We start from the raw sequence: 17,219 nt of genomic DNA, 5'->3' as shown, positions 1-17,219 counted from the left end.
CAGTCTCTTCAACAAATGGTGTTGGGAAAATTGGACAGCCACATGCAGAAGAATGAAACTGGACCATTTCCTTACACCACACACAAAAATAGACTCAAAATGGATGAAAGACCTAAATGTGAGAATCCTAGAGGAGAACACAGGCAGCAACCTCTTCGACCTCAGCTGCAGTAACTTCTTCCTAGAAACATCGCCAAAGGCAAGGGAAGCAAAGGCAAAAATGAACTATTGGGACTTCATCAAGATAAAAAGCTTTTGCACACTGTGAGTTGTGCAAGACTGTTGAATCACAGATCTGTGCTTCTGAAACAAATAATGCAATATATGTTAAGAAAAAAAGAAGAAGAAGATAGCAGGAGGGGAAGAATGAAGGGGAGTAAGTCGGAGGGGGAGACGAACCATGAGAGATGATGGACTCTGAAAAACAAACTGAGGGTTCTAGAAGGGAGGGGGTGGGGGTTGGGTTAGCCTGGTGATGGGTATTAAAGAGGGCACGTTCTGCATGGAGCACTGGGTGTTATACGCAAATAATGAATCATGGAACACTACATCAAAAACTAATGATATAATGTATGGTGATTAACATAAAATAATAAAATTAAATTTAAAAAAGAAGAGAAAAAAGTAAGTTATAGGAAAATATTTAATAAAATAGAGAGGTGTTAACTTTATGAAATGTTAAATGAAAGATAAGTGTACTGTATAATCCACTTTAGTTTAAAAGAAGTATCTCTGTGCATAGAAAAAAGACCAGGAAGCCTTACCCTGAAACGTTAATAGTGTTCGTTATTTTTGGGTGGTGAATTCTCAGATAATTTAAATTTTTTGCTTCTTATTTCTTGTATTTTTGTGTTTAACATGTAAAAAGGAAAAAAAAAAGCAGAGGTTTTAAAAAGTGAAAAAAGAATCTCAAAGTGATAAGTATATGGTTAGAGGTTTCAACAGAGAGCGAAAGAGCTCACTAGAGTGGCTCTATCCTCAGTCAGGGCCGAGCGAGCAGAGGCTTTTTTTCGAAGAAACAGCCCAGAGGCATCACCTCAACCACATTAAAGATGATGACATGCAAGTACATGTGCAAATGCTAGTATTCGTTAGGAAATCAGTCCTATTTCCTAATGCACCTACACTCTTTATCCAATCCCAAAAGAATGCAGAGTATTTCTAAAACGTGTAATTGATTTTCACTTTTCTTTGCAGTTCTCCGCCATGCATTTATTTTTTTTTTCTAACAAGTGTTGTTAAAATACTTTCACAATATTGTATAAATACATCTTTCTTTTTTTGGCAGCCATGAGTGCATTAAAGTTTAGCCCTTGACATACTTTGCTTATGTTAATCCAGAGCTCCTAGAAGACAGGATGCTGTTTTGTTCATCACCGGGCGCAGTATACAGCAGGCCCTGGGGTAACACCAGGGAAAGTCAGGTAGGTGTGAGCTTCTATTCTGAAGTCTTTTTGTTTTACTAGGACCTTTCTTCTTGGGCAGATACATTAACACATGACTTCATAGTGCAAAATTCCAAACATAAAAAGAAAATAGATTTTTAGTTTCCAAGCGGAGAACCAGAGAAATCTGTGAATCATCGATTTCCCTTCTTTGAAACCATTTTTGTACCGTGATATCAATACATGTAGGCCTGGAAGAGTGAAACTGTCCTCACACCCAGAGCTGGGGAGGTAAACGGAGCCTCCTCATTAAATTTAACAAATCCCTCAGAAGCGGTAACATCCAAGTTTTACCAATTCTTTCTGCATCCAGAGCAGCAGCTATTTTCAAGATATCTGTGGTTCATAACGAGCCCATTTCTTACTCCCGGGGGGGCCTAACGGGGCTTAGCTTCAAACGGCACAATTTCCAGTGACTGAAACAGTGTCTGACACCTGGAGTTAAATCACTGCTGAATTATTAAATAAATGGAAGTGGAAGACGGATGAACAAAAGAAATTTAACATTCTTTTGCATAGTGATGTATAATACTAGCTTCACTGTGGTTTGAGACTTAAAAATTAAGGGACAGTCAGGAAAAGAAATCTATTCTTTATACACTCAGACCAAACTTAAATACCCACTGAGGACAGGCAGGCGATGCAGTTGAATGGTTAGGTGTCTGCGCATGTGTGGACCTTATGGAGCGGAGGAGAGGCCAGTGGGCTCCATTTCAGTGGGGTGAGGCTAACTCAGTCCCGACCCTTTGTGGCCGAATGGCACTCCAGGCCCAATTTCGCTGGTTTTTCCAGTTTTTTAAGGGAAACCTGGAAGTCTAGATTTCTTTACGAAAACTCCAAGAGTTTTATTTATTTATTTTTTGACTCCAAAAGTTTTAAATGTTGGCTCAACATTTAAAAATAGATACATGATGTCCTTGTGTTTTGCGTGCATATCTGGCCAGAGGCATATAGATTTAAAACCTCTCATTTTGACTCTACTGTGTCTGAGAATATGTATCCTTAGGACATGTGTATGTGTGTCTGTGTGTCTGTGTATGAATTGTATGTTGTTGCTACAATCATTACCTTGTGGAAACTGAAAAGAACAAAGAGGTGAGTTACACTCTGGGGGAGGGTTTTTAAGCACTGGGTGAGCTGGTGGAAAAATCCTGGAGGATGTATTTTTAAAGGGACGTGTCAAAAACATTGAGTTATTCCTGAACTTGCAAATAGTTTTCTCTGTGATTAGGAAAAGTTTTCAATTAGCAATAAAGCACCTACCCTCCCACAGGGACTGGGAGATACCAGATACATATCAAAGGATGGCTCCCAGGCCCTTGAGGAAGGCATTCCTGGGTTATAAAACCATCAAGAAGTTTTTAATGAGGTTTTTATCTATCTCAAAGAGAGCAAAGAAAGAATGTACAGTTGCAAGTTTTCTAAAATAAATGCTCCAAGAAAAGGGAGGTCAGGGGCTAGAGTTTAGTCAAGCTGGAGAGAATGTTAAGTCCATCTCAGTCAGAGAGTGATGGTAGATGTTGATGTTTAGCAAGCTACACATCAATAGATCAGAAAGAAATGTAACTTCTAGATGTTTCAAGCCTAGCTTAGAGCCCTCCCCACCTTTCCCCTACATCCTCCCTACTGCCTAGTGTACCAGGGAACCATGGTATGCCAGTGACAGTGAGTAGCTAAGTTCTATCCCTTTAAGGACTTGGAGGAGAAACCCATACTATGCCTGTATTCCCTCCAGGGGACTCTCCCTGCCCACATATGTACCAATAGGTGCTTATAAGGGCACCAGTACCATGTGCTTTCACTGGGTGTGCAACCTTGGGAGCCTTGGCCTCTTCATTTCTAAATGGGCATAATCAATACACACTATACAGCGTTTGTATGAGGAATGAATCTGATCTGTGTAAAGCACTCAACATGGTGCCTGGCATATAACACCAATTCAACAAATGCTAACTAGCAATGTTTCAGCCAGTTTTCATCTGTGCTATTATATTATTTTCATAGAAGGATGATCATACTATGATACTAATATTAACAGAATACACAGAGAGGTGGAAGAAAAGAAGTTAAAAAAATCATGACTTAAATCTACCAAAATAGAGCAGAAGAAACTACCAATGAGGCAGCAACTATTTCCAAAGTGCCATGGCCTACCCTCCACAACTATACCCTAGTTTCTACCCAACTTTCCTTCACCTTGTTCCCTCAGACTTAAATATTTCCCCATGTAGATCTCAAACCCTCATGTTATTTAGCCCCAGGACACAATGCAATTTTAAAAAGTACAATCTTTGTTGTATTTCTTTTGTTATATTTAGCACTTGTGGCATTTTACCCAATGCTATTTATTTTTTGAAAGCCCCTGGGGGAGCTCATTGACTTTTCAGGAAGTGCTTTGCAAATTCTCCCCCCAAAATGTTTTTCCTTTGTTTGTATCTTGGTAGCAATTCTAAAGTTTTCAACATTTGGACTCTGGTATTATAATTGTGCTCAAAGTATCTACACAGAAGTGGTCTGTTTCATCATCCAATGAGCTCGGCCTGTGTGTGGATGTGACACTCCAGTGGAAGGAAGCCAAGAGCCTATAGTAGCGATCCTGGGGAAAATTTAAGCAGCTGTGGCTATGTAATTCAAAACCTCTGAAAAGTGTGCTGCAGTCCGTGCACAGCATTAGTATAACATGAGGGCTGGATGTAGCCCGTCCCCCGGAGGACTTCCTCGCTTGCTGCAGGAAAGAGAAGACTGAAAGACAAACCTGGGTGCAGCCGGAAAGGTCCAAATAGATGAGCTTGTGGCATCCATTCCCTAAATTCAGGTACTGTAAACCTTTGTCTGTGAACTTTCTGCAATAAGCCAAACTAAGATTCTGTAAGTTCTGGAAGTACCTGAAAAGACAGGGGCGAGAGGAGAGAGGAAGGAAAGGGAGTATATTTGAGTCGTTTTCCACATCTTTCTTAAGCCACTATGACAAAGAGAAGTAAAACTATCAACTATTCTTTTCTCTTTGCAAATCTTCAGCAGTTGAACGTAATTATTAATGCTCTTCCTGTTATGTGAAGGAGCTTGGAGTAGTATATCAGATAATGCATCATTACATTTTAAATGAAAATATAGATTTGCCTAGATTTTTAAGAAGGCTGATTGAGGGAGAGCTCTGAGGGTGGGGGACGTTTCTGCATTCATATTGTTTGGACATTAGTTTGTGTTTGAAACCAAAGTTACAGTATTTGCAGTATTGTTGCATTTAAGTTTTATCTTTTAGGAGCACCAAAACAACGTGCAAAATGTCTAGATGGACAAACCCTTTGTAAACATTTAAATGGTGATTAACTGTTGCATGACAGTGAGGATTTGGGGCAGAAAGGAGGCAAAGTTAAACATAACAAGCTCCCAAAATGGACATGATAAGCAAATGGTTTGAAAAAAAAAATTGAATATGCATGATTTTATGTTTCATTATTATAGTTAAAGAAAGACTAATTGATATAGAGAGCTTAAAAATGGGTTAAAAAGAACAGTCTGCAAATGAGTTGAGCAACACATGAAGGGAATAAAAATGACATCAGAGGCTATCAATCTCACTGGAGTTCAAACAGATTAAATATGGCATTACCACCATGAGCAAAATGATTGCTTCCAGAAAAAAAGGGCGGTAATTAAGATGAGCCTGTACTACCGTGCAAGGGCTTACAGTTTGAGGACATTCTGTGGACAAGTTTCCAAGCCTTCCTAAGCCTGGCATTTTTTGAAAGTGCAAGAACTCTCACTATTGCTCGCTCTTGTAATGGAATTAACAACATGCTGTTGGTTTGTGATCTGCAACAGTTTAACAGCAAACTGGAAAGCAAAAAGAATGAAAAGTGGGAAGAAGCTGCCTTTCTGTCCCTCAAAAGCCCACAAATGACTAGTAAAATTTACTTTCATGCAAATGGGAAATAAGATATGCAAGCATGGACAGTTAATCAGATGTATTCCTAAAATTTGAAAAGCACATCTTATATGATATATAATGATTCCCCATTCCAGAGTGACTGATTTGATGCAGACCACACATTCCCCTCCAGCAATGTCCATGAGATTCAACAGAACAAAGAGGGACGCCATCTGGATTCCCCAGTGGCTGTGGGCAGGGCCGTGGAGCAGAAGCAGCACTAACATCCCAAGGACACGCCCCCTCTCCTGGGGCCCTTGAGTTAACCAAGGGCTATGCCAAAGTTTTGGAAATGCTTTCCTTCCTCTCTTTCCTCTCCCTGGAGTGTACCCCTGTGATTCAACGGAGCAAAGTACAGTTTTCTTGGGGTGTGTGTGGGAGGTTGTCATTTCTAACAACCCTTTAGCTCTCTAATTTGGAGAAAGGAATAGTAAGGCAGACAGCACAACACAATGGAAAATACACAAGGTTTTGGAATCTGACAAAATTGGATTCAAATTTCAGCCTTGACACTTACTGCAACTTCCCGAACCTCTCACAGATTGTTTCTGCATCTGTTAAGTGGAGATTATAATATTATCTCTTTTTTTTAACCCTGACCCACTGTGTTCAGCTTTCCTGAATCTTAGTTTTCTCATCTGTAACATGGATGTAATTCTATCCACTCTTTCCTCTCAGAGGTATGACAATTACATGAGAACATAGATGTAACAGTATTATATTAAGGATGATTTTTGATGATTAAAATCAGTAAGTAGAAGCTTTAAAATATATATTCTTGCTACTACTGTTTCAAATAATAGCATATTAGTTGTTCTTATGAAGTTTGTACTATCTTCTTCCATTGTAATGGAATGGATGCTTCTCTGACAAAAGTGGCGTATACAACTGATTCCAAGACTTTGGTGGACCTCACCTTACATCTACACCCTCATTTTGATCAAGGTTTAATGCCCTTTTTAATCTGTTTTAACTCCAGTGAGGCTGATAGCCTCTGATGTAGTTTTTATTCCCCTGATGTGTTGCCCACTCATTTGCAGACTGTTCTTAACCATTTTTAACCTCTATATCAGTCTGTCTTTAATTATAATAATGTAGCTGTCACTTATAAAGTCATGCATATTCAAATATATTCAAATCTAGCCCAAGCCTATTGTTTGATTTTTTTTAAGTCCTTGTGATCAGTTAACAAATACTCAAAGTAGAGGGGCACCTGGGTGGCTCAGTTGGTTAAGCCTCTGACTCTTGATTTCAACTCAGGTCATGATCTCAGGGTCCTGGGATCGAACCCCACATTGGGCTCTGCGCTCAGTGTGAAGTCAGCTTGCCCCCTCCCTCCCTCTGCTTGTTCTCTCTCTTTGTCTCAAATAAATAAAGAAAATCTTAAAAACAAACAAAAAAACCCAAATACTTAAAGTAGGAATTAAACGGGGAGTTCTTAACTTTTTTGTGTGTAACATACTTCTAGATCTATGGACCCTTTGTCAGCATAATATTTTTAATGTGTAAAATAATACTTAAAATTACAAAAGCAGCTAATTATATTGAAAGATATCATTATCAAAATTTTTAAAAAACCAAATGAGTGGAATAATAATATATGTGCTTCTTTATTACCATATTAAATGACAAGATCTAGTGGCAGGGCTAATAACTACCCATGATTTTGAAGTAGTGATGAGTGTCAATAATACTTTGAGATACTTGTAACAACTATAATAAGAAAATGTTTGAGATTTATATGGTTGAGGAGTCCCAGGAACTGCTGATACTACTGTGATTTTTTTTTTACCTACATTTCAGTTAGAGCTTAGTGAAAATAGAGATTAGTTTTCTCCCATCAAAATTCATGGAACCTCTGAAGTCCATCCCTGGTCTCCTTGGAGGATCCACTGAGCCCAGGTTAAGAACCTCAGGTTTGGCACAAGAAGTTGTTCACTGGATGAAATGACTCCCAGATTGAAAGTCCCTAGATGGCCGTCTTCAAAGTGGAACCTCATGGGAACCATCAGTTTGAAAACCCAGCACAGGAAGAATTCTAAGTGACCCTATAGACCTTTCTAGGGATTTACAGGGCCGAAGACTTAAAGCTGTTGGGGATGGGAAAATGATCAGTTGACAGTGAAATCACTTGGCAAATTTTATGCAATACTGCAACTTTTTATTCTGAATTTTGGCACAGAAATAAGTCCCTTACGTGAGTAAGATCTGGTTCATCATTTTCTCAAGCCAGAGACAACTTGGTATTTCTAATTCTACTTTGAGGCAGTGTTTGCAGCCTGTGTTTATCTTTTCCTCGTTATTTGATAACAAGTGTTTCTAATGGGGGGAGGGCTTCCCTTTGTGACTTAATTTTCTACTGCTACTATAATCTTTAAGAGTCCCAGTTCTTATAGAAACTACACTTTTTTTCTTTTGGCTTTTTTTCCATTAACGAATTGAAACTTTCTGTGTTAGATCACCAATACCTGAGGGAATTACTATGGAAGGAATGTAGAATTATGTATTTAAACAAAAATTTCTCTGAAAAATCACCAAGACAAGGCCTAATCTGTAAAAGAGAGGGTTTGCAGTAGTTTCTTTTAAGTGTTGGGCTCTTTAGTTTCACGGAGGCAGTTTTGCATAATAGAATTTCTGCTGAAATCCAAATGCAGTGTTTTGACCTCTTATTCATAGGGAAGACCTTGAGGATGTCCAGGCAAGGCAACAGCTTACTCTGTCTCCCCCATTCTGATGGCTACTGGTAAGACTATATAACATGAGAGCACCTATAAATGAGAAGTTTCCGAGCCAATTGAAGGATCTATATGAAAAATAATTAAACACCATGCCACTGTAATGTATGATGCTCCATTAAGGAGCTTTATTTGCCAAGTGATTTCACTGTCAATTGATTATTTTCCCATCCCCCACAGCTTTAAGTCTTCAGCCCTGGAAATCCCTAGAAAGGTCTACAGGGCCTCTTAGGATTCCTCCTCTGCTCGTTTTCAAACTGATGGTTCCCATGAGGTTCCCCTTTGAAGACGGCCATCTAGGGACTTTCAATCTGGGAGTCATTTCATCCAGTGAACAACTTCTTGTGCCAAACTTGAGGTTCTCCTGCATGCCCAGAATGTCTCCCACACAATAATTGATCAATACATGGTGGATAAGTGAATGAATGTTGCTGTTAGGTTTCAGGGAAAGAAGAAATCATTGCAGAACTCTGGTAGATGGTATGACTTGAGGTGTAAAGGCTATGGCTTAGCAGAGAGGAGGAGAAAGGCATTTCAGCTGTAGAGAACGAGAAGCATGCCGCAATCTGGTGACCAGAGTTAAGGGCCTCCCTTGGGAAACCTGGGCAGATAGGTTTGATCAGATAATGTTAAGGGACTGTCAGGGAAGAGTCTAGACCCTAAGCATGTCAAAGATATGACAAGACTATTTTTCCAGGGTGATACTTCTGACAGCATAAGGCAAAACAGATTGAAGGGAAGAGAGACCAAGGGTGAACCATCAGGATGCTATGGCAAATGAAGTGCTGAGAGTGCCACCTAGGTTGTGGAATGAATGGAAAGGGTTTGATTCAGGAACTATTTAGAAGCAAACATGTCCTGGAATGGGCATGGGCTAGGAGCAGCCCTCATTTTCAACTTTAGAAAATTGAGCAAGTCCCTAAAGAAGTGAGGAAAAATATTCAGATAAGAAGCTGGCAAATCAATGTTGTTGAGAAGGGCAAACAAATTATATTTTTCTTCTGGCAAACAATTTCTTTGGAAAGAAAGGCTAAAGGCACTGGAGAGAGAATGACAACAGCACAAACAACATTTCTCCGGTTATTTATAGTTTAAAGAACACTTTTGCATACCCATGCATATTTGAAACAGTGGAAAACAGAGAAAAATAGAGAGTCATTATGAAATATATTTTTATCATAGATAAGAAAGTCAGTGTACATTCTTTTCATATGACAAAAATCATCAATATCAAGTGCATTTACCCTGGATGTTCTCTCAATAGCAAGAACTGAGTTAAAATCAAAACAGAATTCTCATTTTGGGTCCTGTTTTTCTATCCATTGCCCATTAAAGGTACAGCTTCATTTGTACAATAAATGTCCCTAAAAACTATGCATGGTTGTAGTATTATTTTAAATTTCCTAGGAGAAAAGATTATCAAAAAGTATGCTATCCCAAATCATCTAATTTGTAAGTTCAGATTTTCACATAGGGATTTAATGGATTTTGTAATATATTCTCTTTCTACACACACACAAGCATATATGTTCTCTCTCTCTCTCTCTCTCTATATATATATATATACACACACACACACATTCATACATGCACATATATTCATACACATACATATCTCAATATGGAATGCTTAAAGAAAAGTACTGAGTGATATTCTATACTGGAGGACTAGAGAACTTTCTAGAACTCCTGAAAGGGTCGTGGCTCTCCACAGTGGTGTCACTGGAGCTGGTTTACACCAGCCCATGAGAGCCAACTATTAGCATTTCTTCCCAACTCCACATTCGATACATCATGTTGGTAGCTTAAAATTGATCATGGTGGTAGTACTCACACTACAGAAATCAGAACATCCCCTTAGCCTCTACCCAAACTAGTTATTAAACATTTACTGCAACACAGCTATCCTTGGAACACACTTTGAGAACTACTGATACAGAGAACGTAGTATGCTGAGGAAATGTATACAGATATAAAAATGACAAGAGAGTAGATGACAGCTTTGAAAGACAGCAATAAAAATTCAACCTATAAATAAAAAAAGATTCTTAAGATAAAACCTGAACAAATAGAATAGAAGCACTAAAAAAGAAAAATAGCTTCCTTGGCTGAGAAAAGATCTAAGTTTCAATGTTCAAAGGTTTACTATATTCCAGGAAAAGTTAATTGAAAGAATACAAATAAGTTTGGAAAATGTTTTTAATTTCTCAGGAAAAAGGAAATTCTTGCAGGCATATTAGCAGAAAAAATAAGTTACCAACAAAGGAACAAAAAAATCAAGCTGGCTTTACATTTCTCTTTAACATGAAATACCAAAGATTATGGGGCAGGATTTGTAGGATTATAAGAGTAAAGTAAGGGACATAATTCAAGAACCATATGCCAAGAGGAGTTGTTCACCCTCCAAGACAAAAGAAAGTAATTTTCAGAAAGCAATGGCCGTTTATCTTTCAGATAAAGAGTTTTTTAAACTATATTTCCAGTCATCATGGGAGGAATAAAAATCAGAATTAAAGAATAAGGAAATTGTGGAACAAATGGACCATCAATGAATGACAAAACTAGAGTTAGGACTACATAATTATAAATATCATCACAAACGTGACAGTCAATATTAAAAGGAAAGTTAAATGATTAATAAAACTCATGATTTATATGTGTTTATGTACAAAGGGTAGAAGTAGAGAAGCATCAAGTTCAGGGGAGAATGAAAGTGTATTAGATCTCTGGTCTAACACGGGGAGAGGGGCCAAAGTCATTGTTCCATCACAACTTTGATCAATGGAGAAATACGTATTAAAAGGTTGTTTTTAAAAAAAACATACAGGGGCACCTGGGTGGCTCAGTCGGTTAAGTGTCTGCCTTCGGCTCAGGTCATGATCCCTGGGTCCTGGGATCGAGGCCTAAGTCAGTCTGCCCCCCTCCCTCTGCAACCCCACCCCCACTCATTCTCTCTCTCTCTCCAAGAAGTAAATAAAATCTTTAAAAAAAAATACAAATAGCCATTGGTTAGAATACAGAACAGAATGTGCACATACCTCTGAAATACCTTGAGACAATAAAAGTCAACAACATAGTGTATATAGCAAAAGGTGAAAACAATGAGTAGTACAGTACAGTAACAGAAAAATCAAAAACATAAAGCAAGAAAAATAAGACCATATACTCCATTTTGAAAGGAAATATTAATCTTCTAAACTAACCTCTTAAAAAGTCAGAATTAAAAATTTTAAAATAGAAGTTAGCTATGTGCTTCATATAAAAGGCAAATCTAAAATACACCAACATAAAGATTAAAAATGCAAGGATACAGGGGCACCTGGGTGGCTCAATCAGTTAAGTGGCCAACTCTTGATTTCAACTCAGATCATGATCTCAGGGTCGTGGGATCCCGCTCAGCACAGAGTCTTCTTGAGATCCTCTCTCTCCCTCTGCCCCTCCCCCCCGCTCACATGCTCTCTCTCTCTAAATAAATACATAAAATCTTTAAAAAAAATTAAAAAATAAAAAATAAAAATACAGGGATACATAAAATTATTCCACAAAATCACAAGCAAAAGGAACCAAAGGTGACTATATTAATAGCAGATAGAGTTTGAGGCAAAGAAACATCAACCATGATAAAGAATATAATCTTATGTGAATAAATGCTATAATCTATAATGAAACATACTACTTATTAATCTTTATATGTAAAATAAAAATATCAAAATAAATTAAAGAAGCTTGATTATAAAAGACAACCAATATCACTATTATACTGTGAAATATGTGTATATACACACATACACATAGAGATTTTTTTCTCTAAAAGAAACTCTCTTGTTTTAAACATTCATGGATGATTTACTAGAATTAATTATATACACTAGTCCACCACGAAATCTCAATAAATTCCAAAAGGTAGAAATAATTCAGTCCACATTTCTTGACCACATTGTACAAAATTAGAAATTAAAACCAGAAGTTTAATCAAAGAAACTTCAACTACTTGGAATCAAAAATTCTCTTCTAAATAATTATTGGGTCAAAGAGAAAATCAAATATACAAGAGTTTGTTTAGAAAATGAGAACAATACTTATGAAATCTTAGAAACTTTGCCTAAATTCTTATTTTAGAGGTCATTTCATATTAAATCTTACAAATGAAAGAAATCAACTAAATCTTACAAATTAAAACCTTAAAAGATATTTGTACTGTACCCAAGTCCAAAAATGACCATTTAGAAAATATAATGAGAAATTAAAATCAGAAAGTATAACATTCATAGCGACAATTGAAGAGATACCGCAAAGATTACCCATATGAATAAAACAAAATTTTGAGACAGTTAATAAAACATTTGAAAAAAAATTTAGAATTAGACTATGTTCCTGATAAGATTAAAAATTATAAAAATATAAATTATTTCTTAAATTATTTTATCTTTAATTATTGGCGTACTGGTAAATATCTAACAACTGGCACTTTAAAAACATATATGCATGTAAATGTGTATATGTTTACTACAAATTTGTACAATTTTACATTTACTATCTTAGAGATAGGGAATATGTATAACACACAACTTATAAATAATAATAAAATACACAATATTCTTTATTGTAAAGTCGATATAGTCAATAGATTCTCACACAATGCTTTCATGGACTTTTGCCAAACTTATAAATGCAGCTAGTAATTTTGTCTTCTTTGTGTTCAAAGGAAAAATAAAATTCTGTGACTCTGATGTACTTCTTGTTTTCACCAAAAAATAAAAACAAAGTTCAAAAATATTGAGGAATGGGTATAGTTTCAATCTGAATATTTTCATTTACATTCATGAATAAGACAAAAGTGAAACAACAAAGATGTATGTGCAGACTTCACTTGTCCATCAGTGACATGAGTGACTTCTTTGCCGAATCAGGTAATAGTTTCCAAGTCCTGAAAGAATATTTCCTCAATCTTTTATGGTCTTTGCAATGTTGCAGCTATAAACATGATGCACTTTTTTAAAAAAAGATTTTATTTATCAGAGAGAGAGAGCATGAGTGGAGGGAGGGGCAGAGGGAGAAGGAGATGCAGACTCCCCCCTGAGTAGGGAGCCCAAGGGACACAGGCTCGATCCCAGGACCCTGGGATCATGACGTGAGCTGAAGGCAGAATTTGAATATTCTGTCAACGTTTGGTGATGCCTTGTATTCTTCTGTCCCTTCTCTTCCAAAGAAGCACTAGCTGAGGAAAAGCAACATTTGTGTTCAGGCTTGTCAACAGTCCATAGATCAAAAAACAACAAGTACCAGGTTTCCTGGAGGTGGTAGAGGTACCTGCAGGTGACCAGAGCATGGCAAGAGGGAATGTGGCCCTGCAGTGCTCGAGGTCCAAGGAGGGAAGACACTGGTGTTCCATTGTTGAGAAGTCCAGACATGGGACTAGAATTTAGGAGCCAGGCTCCATTGCCCAGGAAGGAGGACCAGAAAGAGGCAGAGCCTAATTCAAGCTACTGGGCACTTTGCTCCAAGAGTGACACAAAAACGCTGGCCAAGCAGAGGACCTGTTATTTAAGTTGGACCCCCCACCCCGGCCCCGGGGAGGGAGAGAATAGGCACCAGCTTGGGGACGTGAAAGCGGGCGTGCAGTTACCACCATCGTGGTGCCACACTGACGGAGGGGGTGTCGGCAGAAGGGGAATGCAGGAGCAAGCCAGAGCCTTGAGGGGCAGAACTGTTTCCAGGGTAATACAGATACCACAAGCCTTACCTGGGCAGGATTCGCATCGTCCTATTGGTGATGGTGGTGTTGGATAGATTGAGGTACAGGACTCCAGGGCAGCCCTCGGAGATGTATCTCATTGATTCATCCTGCATGAAAACAGAGGGGAGAATCTTAGCACAGTCTAGCAGGCTTTGTAATTTCCCCATTATCTCTCTCCCAGAAAGTATATGCAAGCCTTGGTCTCTTCATATTCTTGGTTATTAGTTGTAAATCAAATTAAACAGAAGGTGATGGTTTTGTTTGAAGCTTCACTACTCTCTTGCCTGCCCTTTCTTTGGAAATAAAGTCCCATTCCATCACAGTGACACTTTGTTAAAATTTGAACCCTTGCAAGTTCAACGCTGACAGGAAATTTGAGTTCAAGTGTCAAAGTGTCAACCACTCCTGACTCTTCAGATGCATGAAAGTGATTAAAACCTGATCTATTTTAAAACTTGCTAAAATCATTCTGAAAGACAGGAATAGTAAAAGTGAGTCCATTTTTATACATATATATTTATAGAAGTGTGTGTGTGTGTAATTAAGTTTCTGTGGTCCTATAGTGAATATACTAAAACAGCTAAACAGAGTCTCACCAAATTTACTTGAAATGGTCTGAAGCAAAAGAAAAAAAACAAGGTACATACATTTGAACATGAAGTTCAGTGTTGAGGGTGTTGTGGGTGAGACTCTCCAAGATTCAAGCAGCCCTCCCCCAGAGCTGACACTGAGGTGCAAGAAAACAGAGCGACTATGTCTTGAAAGAGACAGGAAAACAAATAGTCATTTCAAGCCTGAGCCCTAAATTGACATTTACAAGACCAAATGAATTGCAAGCTTTGATTGTGGTGGAGCTGCTTCTTATATGGGTGACTGCTTGTAAAATGCTCTAGTATGAGTAAGTAGCAGCAGGTTTTTATTTATTTAATGATGGTGGATGCGTCTCCCCAGGAACACCGACAAGTCAGCTAGTTTTAAATATTTGTGGCACATCGGTCCTAGAAAGAATAGGCCATTGCTGGAAGAAGTAAATTGTCCCTTGCCTAGGGAATATGGTTTGGGAAAGAATTCTGCATGTTCAATATGGCCACCTCCAACACCACTAAGGATGGCAAAGGTTTACTTTCAGTAGGATCATCAATGTTTAGCATTCCATTCCTAGCTATTCCTCGGAGTCATGGGTAATACAATAACAAATTCCTGCAGTTCTACTATAGGAAATGCTCTGTGTGCCGACGCTGCATGAGTGCAAGTGCAGGGATTCAATAAGCACTGTATTCTTGCCACTGCATTCAAGCTGCCAGAAATTTTTCTACATATTCCACCACTAAAATGCAGGATTTAGTATACGTGGATAGAGTAAAAAAAAAAATATATATATATATATACATATATATATATATATATATATAGTACAACTTTCCCAGAGGGAATGAAGAATCATAATAAATGGCACTGTAATTTAATATAAATGAAATCTATCTTCAAAAATGTTCATGGTGCCAACCAAATATCAAAGTGATTATGCACCTATTGAATGACTGGCCAAAATGCAAGTGAGATGGGGCAAGGAAAGGGTAGCGAGCTGGCTAATACACCCTCGGGGAGGTAGCCACAGAGAAGATGAAAATGTGGGGCCAGGAAGAGGAAGATGAAGTATGTTTTATGTACCAAAGAGGAAGCTCATTTTTCCTTTAAGATAAGGAAGCAAACCATTCACTGCATTTTCCTGTCTGGAGGAGCTTGGACATCCAAGAAACTTCAGACGAATCCCATTCTCAGCATTTAAAGGAGCTCAAGGTTCAACCCCCAGAGGCGTGAACACATAAATGCAAACACTGTTTGAGTATCTTCATTGCAAAATGGTTTCTGAATTGGTCCACAATGCACCCAAATCTTTCTGAATGTAATATATTCATAAGGCAAGCTTCTTAGAAATAAAGCTTTTTGAATGAATGTTACTCAACTCGTTAAATGTAAACCTGTCTCCCAGTCTGTGCTTCAAAGGGAAAAACAATAGTAAAGTGTGGCTGGATAATATTATCAGCCCTGTCTAGTATTAGACTCCAAAATTGGAAAAGACTTTGATATTCACAAATTCAATGCAGATGGCATTTGTTTCCTATTAGAGAGCCAAATTTAAAGACTGTGATCTGTTATTGAAGTGTAGAACTGAAGCTCCCTGAGGGCAGGAACTGAAACTTGATTCATTTTCAATTCCCTCTAACACCTATATTTTATAGCATATAAATTCCCTATATATCTTTTTATATAAAGATAAATATATCTTTAATGTATTAGGTACTAAAAATATCCACAGAATGAAACAGAAGTTTGAAAGAAAGAACCAGAAGGACGTCGCTGGGAGGTGTGGATGTCATGCTGGAGTTGCTGCTGAATGAAGAGCATGACAAAATCAGGCTCTTCTGTTTTCACCCTACTTCTCTTACTGTTTCTTCTTTTTTTTATTTAAGATTTTATTTATTTATTTATTTATTTGAGAGAGAGAGATAGCAAGAGAGGGCAGAATCAGGTAGGAGAGGGAGAGGCAGACTCCCCAATGAGCAGGGAACCTGATACAAGGCACGATCCTAGGACCCCGGGATCATGACCTGAGCCAAAGGCCAATGCTTAACCAACTGAGCCACCCAGGCGCCCCCTCTTACTGTTTTTTCTTAAGATTCTTTGCTATTTCTTCTCCTCTACCTACTTTTAAAAGTCAGCAATCCCCAAGGTTCAATCCTAAGTTCTCTTCTCATACCTTCTTTCTCTCTCTAGGTTGATCATACTCACTTTTGTGATGTAATTAAGAATACAAAAATGTCAACCCAAGATGGAATCTCAAGTTCTATGCCATGCTCTCCATTACCTACTCAGTATGTCCATACAATTTCATTCATTCTTAATGTTGTAGATTATTTACTATGCCAATATCTGTGCTGTGTGCTAGGACTACCACAGAAAATAAGACACATCTCCTGCCCTTTGAGCCTCTTGGGCTAGTGGAGGAGGCAGAAATGCTCTGATGAGGGCTACTTGTTATAGGGATCCAGAGGAGCAGCAACAAACCCAGCCCTGGGGGACAGGGATGTCTTGGTAAAGGAGGTGGTACCTAAAATAAGCCTTAAAGCCTGACAAAGAGGAAAGCAACACCTGAGGACAAAGCAAAAGGGCACTCCATGCAAAGAGCACAGTCCGAGCAGAAGCAAAACAAGCAAGGAGCAGCTTGGCTCATGCAGCAAAGAAAGTATAGCAGTGTATGGTTGCTGAAACTTAAATGTGTGTGCAGGAATTGGAGCAAGATGAGGCTGGGAAAGGAGGCAGAGGCAAGACCACCGAGGGTCTCCCAAGGCATAGTAATGTTAAAGAGC

At 38.2% G+C, this 17,219-nt stretch overlaps 1 protein-coding gene across 1 annotated transcript in view; it reads right to left on the bottom strand.

Moving 5' to 3' along the window:
* Nucleotides 1-17,219, bottom strand: part of FBXL13 (F-box and leucine rich repeat protein 13) — a 248,021-nt gene that overhangs the window by 101,520 nt on the left and 129,282 nt on the right. Inside the window, exons 11-12 of the mRNA XM_028117807.2 lie at nt 13,855-13,955; nt 4,201-4,330 (exon numbers count right to left, since the gene is read on the bottom strand). Of these exons, the coding sequence (XP_027973608.2) occupies nt 4,201-4,330; nt 13,855-13,955 (231 nt within the window). The remainder of the gene's footprint in view (nt 1-4,200; nt 4,331-13,854; nt 13,956-17,219) is intronic.

Source organism: Eumetopias jubatus, unplaced genomic scaffold (assembly GCF_037043125.1).
Source record: "Eumetopias jubatus isolate StellerSeaLion01/CBP00866 unplaced genomic scaffold, mEumJub1_p1.0 scaffold_14, whole genome shotgun sequence".
NCBI classification, from domain to species: domain Eukaryota; kingdom Metazoa; phylum Chordata; class Mammalia; order Carnivora; family Otariidae; genus Eumetopias; species Eumetopias jubatus.
The sequence above is the reverse complement of the archived record's forward strand: the minus strand, read 5'-3'. Positions and strand labels throughout refer to the sequence as shown.